The sequence below is a fragment of the Chrysochloris asiatica genome, unplaced genomic scaffold (genome assembly GCF_000296735.1).
Source record: "Chrysochloris asiatica unplaced genomic scaffold, ChrAsi1.0 scaffold00117, whole genome shotgun sequence".
NCBI classification, from domain to species: Eukaryota; Metazoa; Chordata; class Mammalia; order Afrosoricida; family Chrysochloridae; genus Chrysochloris; species Chrysochloris asiatica.
Genome location: NW_006408635.1, coordinates 9364670 through 9375225, shown reverse-complemented (window position 1 = coordinate 9375225; position 10556 = coordinate 9364670). Strand labels below are relative to the sequence as shown.

At 37.7% G+C, this 10556-nt stretch overlaps 1 protein-coding gene across 1 annotated transcript in view; it reads right to left on the bottom strand.

The window, feature by feature from the left end:
- Window positions 1-2942: 2942 nt before the first annotated feature.
- The window catches only part of WTAP (Wilms tumor 1 associated protein), a 33172-nt gene continuing 25558 nt past the window's right edge, over window positions 2943-10556 (bottom strand). Inside the window, exons 6-7 of the mRNA XM_006868464.1 lie at window positions 5744-5898; window positions 2943-4194 (exon numbers count right to left, since the gene is read on the bottom strand). Of these exons, the coding sequence (XP_006868526.1) occupies window positions 3611-4194; window positions 5744-5898 (739 nt within the window). The 3' untranslated portion in view covers window positions 2943-3610. The remainder of the gene's footprint in view (window positions 4195-5743; window positions 5899-10556) is intronic.

Sequence of the window (10556 nt, the reverse complement as noted above, 5' to 3'; positions counted from 1 at the left end):
GGAAGTGCTGTAGGATATACATTGGACTTGCTAACCACAAGGTCAGTTCAAACCCACCAGGCACTCCTTGGAAACCTTATAGTGTCACTGTGAGATTGAACCGACTCAAAAGCATTAACAATAAAACAGTAAGATATGGGGGTTCTGCTGTGGCCCTGTAGGATAAGAATTAGACCGCTAACCTAAAGTTTGGCTGTTCAAACCCAACAGTCTCTCCTTAGGAACCCTATATAGGGTCGCTGAGTAGGAATCAAGTTGAAGGCATTTAACAACAAAGTATGATACATTTTAAAGCCTACCTTTATAGTATAATTCACTGATAATGTTTGAGACATTCAGGTTTTCTTTCTGATCCTGGGGGGGTCTGATCCAAGTTGTGGGTCTTCAGAATGAGCCTTGTTTGGCAGTACTCACCCAACTGCTACATCTGTCCACTGTTTTCAGGAGTTACTAAAAGTATGCTTAAGCACTCCCACTTGTCTCCGTCCAGGTGTGGCACTGTAACAAGCTAACTGCAAGGTTGGCAGTTCAAACCTACCAGCTGCTTCTCAGAGACCCTATACAGGGTTGCCAATTGAGTCTGAACTGAGGAGTGGATGGCATTTAACAACTATACACTTTTAGGTTCCTGGAGTTCTGGTGTGGTGCTGTTGGCTAATGTGTCAGACTGTAAAGTCGTTTGAACTGCAAGATCAGTGGTTCAAGCTCACCAGCTGCTCCTAGGAAACCCTATGCAGGGTTGCTATGGGTCAGAATCGACTTGATGGCACTAACAACAAGTGGTGCAAATGGTTTGTGCTGACTACTAACCTAGAGGTTGGTGGTTTAAATGCACCCAGTTGTGCAGAAGAAAGGTTCGGTGACCTGCTTCTCTAAAAAAATTATATTTAATAAAATTCTATGGGGCAGTTAGAGGAGTAACCATTAATCGAAATTAAATCTACAGCAGCAGGTTTAATGCACTAAGTGTGTCAACTCAGGCGTCTTCACTTTTACATCAAACGTACAATTCATTAATTAAAGCAATCATCTTCTCTAAGCAGAGAGTCTGTATTTGGGCAAAATTTATATTTGACAAAGGTCTGTCATCAGGATTGGAGATAATGAATAACATATACTGTGTGGTTATAATGTGCTTGGCACTGTTGGTAAGCACTTCACATGTATTCGCTCATTTAGAGTTCTTTTACAGGACACAACTGAGGAGCCACAAAGGTTCAATAATTTGCCCAAGCAAGTCATGTAACAGTAATGGTTAAAGATAGGATTCACACCTATTCCCTCCACAGGGTACTCCCTCAACTGCAATAGCACCTCTCCACCTATTACCAGGTACATAGGCAAGGTAAACAACTCAATCCCACAATCAAGGTACGTTGACTATTACACTTATGTTATTCATCTAATGCAGACTCAACAAGAAATGTGAAAATTGGTCATGAATTTTGTCATAAAACTACATACCAGTTGAAAGTTAATTTCCTATCGCACACCAGCTATTACTTGATACCAACATGAAAAAATTCCATTTTTGTTTAAATTGGGTGAATTAAATTCACATCCAAAGACTACAGTATTTAATAACTCAAGGAAATATCATTTGGCATACACCAAAATGTTTCTTAAATCAGTTAAAAACTGTGTAGGATTTTTAATTCACCTTAGCAGACTGCACAAAAGGTTGATTAAAAGGAAGTGTAATATTTTTTAATACACTGCTAATATACCTGGAGCTAATATTCTGGAGCTCTGGTAGCGTAGTGGTTACGAATCGGGCTGCGAACCTTAAGGTCAGTGGTTCGAAACTACCAGCCACTCCGCGGGAGAAAGATGAGGCTTTCTACTCCCGTAAGGATTTATACCCTCAGAAACCCTGTACAGGGTCGCTATGGGTCGGCTCCGACTCGAAGGCACTTAACAACAACAAATATACCTACATGCCAGTAAAAACACAACCATTCATTTTAAATAAGTTTCTCCTTAGCGTTAAAAAAATTCCACTTCTGAAGTATCTTCACTTTATAATTAATGTCTAGAGCAACTTTTGCTTCTAGCAAAAAGTGACATTTCATTTCAACCATATATACCAAATTTTATTTTCTAAAGCCATTCAACATGTATGTTCAAATTACTTGGAGAAAAAGCACACTTTGACAATCTTAAAAATATTTCCCCCCCTGTATTCTATAAATTATACTTAACACCCCAATGAAGTCTGGGTATGGCGCTGTGGTTTAATGTGCTAGACTACAAAGTCACTTTGAACCACAAGGTCAGCGGTTCAAGCTTACTAGGTGCTCCTTCGAAACCCTATACAGGGTCACTATGGGTGGGAACGGACTCGGCGGCACTTAACAACTAACACCACCCCCATAGGTATATCAAGGTATTGCAGCAGATACTGGATAATTAATTAAAACCTATAACACTGGTCAGTGTTTTAAAACAAACATCACTGACTACATAGACTAGTAAACTGAAACCAGTTCACGAAACCAACTTGTTTTCTTAATTAAATCTGAGCAAATACTTAGGAGAGTATTTTCTTAAAAAGGTGAGCATGGTGACTCTGTAGGATGTCACTCTGTAGGATGCAGCTTGAGCCCACCAGTTGCTCCACAGAAGAAAGATGAGGCTTCCTGCTCCCACATGGCTTTGCAGCCTTGGAAATTGTACACATGGTTGCTATGAGTCAGAACCAACTTCTTGGCAGTTAACAACATATTTAAAAAAAATTCATAGTATAACTATTTTTACAAATCAGGCGCAAAATTAAAGTTTATTTTAAAAAGCAAGGCAGATATACTTAAAAGTACACAACTAAAATTAATTCATAGACTTAGTTTAACCTTTGTGAAGTGCTAAAGGGCAATAAGTGGAAATTCAGCAATTCAATGAATATAAATGTCAAATCATAAATACCAAATCAAAAGCAACAAGTGAAGAAGTTACCATAAAAGTCTTTATTTAGGTTTGGTCAGTACAGGTAAGATATACTGGAGTCACAGAGCAATGTGCATTAACAGGATACAACAGTTCATAAAAACGGAGCAACTATGCACACAATTTCTTAAACATTCAGTCATTTAAAGAGCAAATGCACAGATGTATGGTGGAAAAAACTGTATCTAACACTGAAACTACTATAGGACTCCATCAACAAGTCCAACTTTTAGTGATAAAACTACTGTACTGGGCAAACTTGGCAGTCATCAACCACATCTACTATAAGGAGTCTGACTGTTGCGAAGTATACAGCATGAGTCAGAATGCCTTTACACAGCACAGGTTCTAGAGCTACACAGATTTATACAGACATCATTGTGTTATAGTTTAAGAAAGATTTCCATTTACAACTTCACATTAACTCATATAAAAATAACTTGACCCTACACAAAATGTTCTTTTAGCAACATTCAAAGTAATTAACTGTTACAATTTCCAAAGTGGCAGAGGTATTGAAGCAAGAAGAAAAAAAAAAAAAGAAAACAATAACAAAAAACACACCCACAAAAAAGGCAAATTGTGACAAAAGTATGCATTAATTTTCTGGACAGTATCCTTCCTCAAATTAAATGACACTGTATAAAAATTTGCTGGAAAAGAAATATTACAAAACTGAACCCTGTACACTGACACCTGAGTCCAAGCCATTCTGAACATGGCGGGAACCCGCAGTTCGGTTACCTTTCCCGCTCACGGCTTTCTCCTCTTGAGGGTCAGGATTGGAGTCTGTATCATTTGAGTGGTGTGTGAGAGAGTTTTCACTGCCCGTGGGAGAGTCTACACTTTCATACCCCGCACTGAGTTGATTTACGTAACTACTACCTCCTCTGCCAGTTCTCTCGTCAGAGCTGTTGGAGACCTTATTCCCATTCCCCGGAGAAGAAGGAAAGCCGTCTTCAGCTGTGTTCCCCTCCCTATGAAATCCAGACCCAGACGTCCTCTGATGGGAGGAGCTGCCGTTACTTGGTCCGTTAGCCAGGCGACTGCAGTCTTTACCAGTGGCCTCTGCCTGCTCCACAGGCTCTGAAGATGTAGTCCTGCTGGTACCTGGGCCGGAGGCTTGAGACTGCTGCTGTTGGTACTGAGCCAGCTGCTGGCGCGTCTCCTTCAGCTGCTGTTGAAGAACTAGAATGGTGCTCTGCATTCCCTCCACTTCTTCATCAAGTTGGATGATGAAGTCATTTAGTTCTGTGCAAAGAAGAATCAAACCAACTTTACTATCATTGCTTATCACATATTTTCAAATACTTTAGCAGCTCCCACAAAGCCTAGCTGCCAGTAAACATTGGTAAAATGAACAAAAACAAGTCTAAATTCACAATCACATCTTTAGAATTTAAAAATTGTGATGCAGTAATGAGTTTGTTTTGGGGGAAAGATAGAGCTTAAAACCAAAAGTTCATATTGACAAAAGCCATCTAGGCACTAAAAGTGGTTAAATTTGACCAAGTTTACAGAAGGGCCTACAAGGCCAGGCCCTTCTCTCTTTGTCTAAACATTGGTTACTGGCATCGCTGTAATCAGGTACTATGCCACATGCAAAAACAGAAATTTCAAGAAATAATTCCTGAAGAGAGTTAACAAATTCTAAAATGAATATTTCACAACCACAAAATATAGAGGAGGGCTTCAAAGAGTTCATAGAACAGTGGAATTAAAAGAATTTTTCCATGAAAAATTGAAGTCCTTTTATACTATGTTTACAAGTAGTAAGATCTAAGAACTATCCCTTTGAAAAAATACTTTAAAAGATATTACTTTGGCTGTTGAACTTTGCAATTATCAGACATACTAATTTTCAATTTAAATTTTCAGTAAGTCTAGGCATTTTCCTTACTATCAATCTTCCCTACAAAGCAGAGGAACAGCAGAGATCCAGCCACATTTCCAAAACAAGGAGCTGACAAGTGGGTTTGTCTTAGTAAATTTAAATACTGAATCTCTTATTCACTCAACAGGATCTCCACAAATACAATCAATTATATATTTTCAGATCACATAAAGAAATTGGCTAAATGAAGATATTCCTTAAGTGTGGAATAAATCTGTACAGAGCTCTGGTAGCGTAGTGGTTACGAATCGGGCTGTAAACCGCAAGGTCAGCAGTTCGAAACTACCAGCTGCTCCGCGGGAGAAAGATGAGGCTTTCTACTCCCGTAAAGATTTACACCCTCGGAAACCCTGTACAGGGTCGCTATGAGTCGGTTCCGACTCCACGGCACATAACAACAACAACAACATATTATGCTTTAGAAATACAACGGCACTTGTCTCTTTGAACAACTCCCAACTTCCCAAATGAATGCTGCTGCTGCTAACTGCTGTTAAGTTGGTTCAGATCCTTAGTGACCGACCCCATACAGGGTTTTCTGAGGAGTGACTGGTGAGCCTGAACTGCCCACCATGCAGTTTAAGCTGACTTTGCAGTCCAGCACATTAACCCACATGCCACACCAGGGCTACAAATGAATAGTACTTATGATTTTACACAATAAACAACTAGTAGTATAGTGTGCAGTGTGGGAACCACTACCACCACGACACACTAGAATGAAGTGATTTTGTTGATCTTATTTTTTCTCAATTAGAAAGGTTTTATTCCTAATTTTACATAGACACAGTTAGAAGTACATTTGTATAGAATCTAACCTGTGATAGTCATGCCTGGCAGTTGTGTACGTGTGTGTTTTTCCCTAAGAAAGAGCGAAGTTAAGCAAACGTTTAAGAAATCCCTTACCATCCTGACTGCTTTTAAGCTCCTCACTATATTTCTTCTGTAGAGCCAACTCTGCTTCAAGCTGTGCAATCCGTCCCTGGGACAGTTGCCTTCCAAGCTCTTGATTCTCCTGGATAAGCATGCGACACTTCGCCATTAACTTTTTGCCTGTTTGGCTGTAAAGGAAAGAGCCATTCATCACAAAATGAAGACAGAACTCTCTACGAGCTTCTTCCCTTAGTTACTGTTGTGATCAATGGAACACGTACAGAATATCATTATAGCACACCAGAATGTCTCCCTATAATTACCATCTTCTTCTCTGGAACACAGCCATCTTCTGACCTTCAGTATTTTGTCAACACAGCAGCAAAAAAATTAACCTTACACAAAAGATATCCAAATGGCCACTTTGGTTTCTGTTATATTAGTATTGATCCTGAAACCTATTTCACCTTAAATTACTTTTTGAAATATAAAAAGGGCAATTAATTAACAAACATCTTGAATGTACCAATATTAATACCAAGGTCCTTATTAGCACTACTGAACAGTGAAGTTCTTAAAAAAGGTCTAAGCAACATTAAGCACAAAACGTACATTTCTTTAAAACATGCAATACATGAAAATCAATACCTGGAAATAGAAACGAATGAGGACATCTATTCTGGCTACAAAAGCACTTCATTAAAATTCCTTTTATTAAGCAGTTCTCAAGACTGTATTTACTACATTAACTAGGCATGCTCAGTAAAATAGTTTTGTTTTTTTTTTAATTCTTTAGGTTCTTTATATTAATCAATCCTTCATTTAACTTGTGTTTATTTTTTAATTTTTCTAATGTCTTAAATTGGGACACGAATTGTAACAAGGCTTCTACCAATTTATCATTAATCTATAGTTAGAATTTTACTCATGTTATAAAAAAATTAGGGTCACAAATATACAGCAAAACAGGAGTGACGTATCATAAATAATACAAAGATGCGAGCATTTACTAAATTCGGAGTGTCATACTTTCACCCAATTAGTTTCCAACTACTAGTGTAATGTACTGTGTGGCTGTGGGCACTACTCACGTCAATTCCAACTCACAGTGACCCGACAGGGCAGGACAGGGAAAACTCCCCAAGAGGGTGGGTTTCCAAGGCGGTAATCTTTATGGAATCTTGGTGTGGCACTGTAGGATAAGCACTGCACTATAAGGTCGATTTGAACCACAAGGTCAGAGGTTCAAACTTACCAGCCGCTTCTCAGAAACCCTTTAGAGCAGGGGAAGGGAATGTCCAGACAGACAAATCATTTGGTCTGGCCCTGCCAAGGCAACCGCAGTTCCAGTCATCACACTACAAACAAGTTAATTCAATGTTTGATCAAAATAGCAGGCTAATTTTTAAGTTGATAATTTTGTACAGCCCATGAATGATGCTACAAATTTTGGCAGTAAAAGGTTCCCGGCTCCTGCTACCCAGGGTTGCTATGAGTTAGAATCAACTTGATGGCACTTAACTACAACAACAATCTTCATGGAAGCAGGCTGCCACATTTCCTTCCCATGGTGTGTTTGAACTGCTGACCTTTTGGGGCAACAGCTAAGCACTTGCCACAAAACCACCAGGGTTCCTTACAACATACCATAGGAACCTCTATACACACTAACAATTACAAAACTGTAATCAACATTCTCATAAATTTCTCAATAAAACAATATAGCTTTTCTTTAGCCTAAGCAATAACCAGAGGTTATCAACCTTTAAAGAACTAATTTAGGTATTATCTTTGAGATTTAGATAGGAACAGTTTAATGTTCTTGTAATTATGTTAGATCCAGAATGATGTTCCTGGTTATTATTGTTGTTATTAAAAAAAAAAAAAAAGAAGAAGAAGAAGGGGGGGGGGCATTTCCTTCTTTAGTAAGACTTTCAATTGCCTAATGCATTTCTTCAGATTACGCCTGAGCCTATCATGCCTTGGAACTTTAAAAATGAGAGCCTTCACTGAAGTGTTGCAAAGTACTTTAATCTAGCATGTAAACCTAACACAAATCAAGCAAAGGCTTGTCATTTACGTTTCTTTATGAAAATATGTAACAGTATATAAATAGTAACAGTAAAACCTGCGTCACTACTGTTCACAGATGTCTACAGAGAAAGCCACGAGTTAGTATGTGGCCAACTTCTTAGCTGGCGTTCTTGTTCACTGCTACTGTAGCTCGTGTTGCACCAGCCTCGACCTCACCTCTGTGGAGAAGCACTCAGGAACCAAGTAAAGAGGACATAGACACCAATGTTCAAGACAATGGGTCTACCATTTGCTGCTGGGGCCCCTACAACCTACAGCTTTATTTTCTGGCAGTAGTTTATTTTCTAGTATCCCTGTTTCCCAACCAACCTGAATTTTGTAAAGATCAGGAAAAAAGATATCTGCAAAATCAAAACATTAATTTGTGACTTAATTTACCTCATATCTCCACAAATCCTAATGCAGTGTTTCATTTAAAAATGAAACCTTTTCATAAATTTTATTTTAAAATAAATTCATTAAAAAAAAAACACCTTTTCATAAATTCCTGCTCTGAGATCGTCCCTTATTGTTTCTAAAGTTTAATGATGAAAACAAACCTCAAAAATAAAAAAACAAAACTGTTCTTTAAACACGTTGTCATTTTACTTAATTTTATTCATTATATCATGTAAAAATTCACATTAAGCTCACATCACATAAAAGATGAGGATTTGATGAAAAGTTAGCAGTCGTTGGACTATTAAAATTAGAATAACACAAAAATCCAACTAAAAAATAAAATAACAGAAAGATTAGAAAATCCCTTCAAGAAAAGAGTGTATTAAAAAAAATGGACATTCTATTTGCTTCAGTTCCTAATGGGAAAAGATGCTCACCCAATTACCTAAATGATGAACTGATAACTGAAAACGGACACCATTCTGAACTAGCTCATTCTACAACGTCTGCACTGTTACAGGAATGAAATATTGTAACTAAAGGAGGAGCATCGCTTCAGGGAATCGTCTGCCTCAAATAAAACCAAGAATAGGTTGGGTGAAAGTAAACCATTCTACTGAAAGTATTACTAACAGAATGTTGAGTGACAGTTTGTTCCACAAAATGATGCATTTTAATACCCCATATATTCTGGTTTATAGTTTATTTTTACAGAACAAAAATTCATCTGTAGGAAGTTAAAATAAATTATGATCATTAATATAATGGGAATTTTATAACTATTATGAATAATCTAGATATACTTAAAAAAAAAAAAAAAAGGAAAAATGTCTAAGGTACTAACTGAAAAAAAACAAAAACAAAAACCAAACAGTTGAAAAACATCTGTATGTATTGTATAGTCACATTTATTTTAAAACCAATACATATAATATTTTGTGTACGTGTATAAATGAGCGTGGTGACACCCAAGAAATATAACAGTGGTCCAAGTCCTGGAGGAAAGAATGGAGAAGATCAGGGATGTATCCAGGAGTGACTCTCACTTTTCATCTTTACCTTTCTCCAGTTTTATTTTCAGATGCAAACATGTGTTATCAAAAGAATAAACTAATAAAAAGAAAGAAAAAAAGACCTCAGAGTGACTACTACCTAAGTGGCAGAGAAGATGCTGGTTAAATTTGAATACATGGTAAGAACACATTTGATGAATTATTTCTTAGCCTATTAATACTTAGCCATTTCCACTGTGACCTTCAATGGCATAAAAAAAAATAAACTGACACCTTAATGCTGGCACAGTAGGCTTATTTCATACAGATTATTACTTACCCTCCAACCCCCACAAATGGTAAGAATTTTAATAGCAGATTTCTTGCTGAAGAGTCACACAAACCACTTCTTCAGCCCACCCTCTACCCCACAAATCAGTTCCCTAAACACAAATATACAAGATACTTACAATTGATTTGAATGATTAAGAGAGAACTTAAGTCACCCTTGTTAAAACCACTTAAACGCTGGGACAAGCTGGAACATTTATCTTCCACTCATCTTAGACTCCATGATCACCAAGTGAAAATTCGAACTGGTGACTTAGAGAATGAGCTGACGAAAATATTCACCTCCAGGATTGGATGGAAGCATGAAGAAAATAATGCCTCATTTATCTATATGAGCAAACAAATTTGCTAGAAATGATCACTAATAACTTTTTTCAAGTCACAGTGTCTCACTTAAGCCAGTGCACAGTTCAACACAATATCGCCCCGATCTTCAGGCAGGTACCCTGTGAAGCTGTCCCACATTCATTTCTACTGCAATCTCTTGGGATAAAGTGTGACAAAGTACCAAGTGTCAACTCTCGTCTGTTATGGTACCAGCGGGAAAACAGGAGGTCTTTAAATCAAGAGACAGGGAAAGAGCCTTTTCCTTCACTCTGAAGAGCAAGTTTTCCCAAAATCACCTCCTCTCCACAGCCCCCCAAATTAAAGTAATAAAGTACAACAAAATCATCATAGTATTTCTTGAACTTAAAAAACAAAACAAAAAAAAAAAACCCCAACTATTTCATGGCACATTTAATATCATGGGTGCAATACAAAAAAGGCCCCAGTACAATGAAGGCCCACATCCCCCATTACCACCACCACCACCACAGTGCTCTTTCAACATGTGCCTGTTGAATAGAATGGGGATTTAATCAATTTCACTATTGAGAAAAAGTAACGCCAGTGTCTCATCACAGCTAATACCCATATACAATCTAGTTGTGGAATGAATGTTTATAAATGCTTAGAACAGTTCAAACCTGGATTTGAAAACCACACCTCCGTGTTTGTACAGTCCTCAGTAAGATTGTCTATAGCAT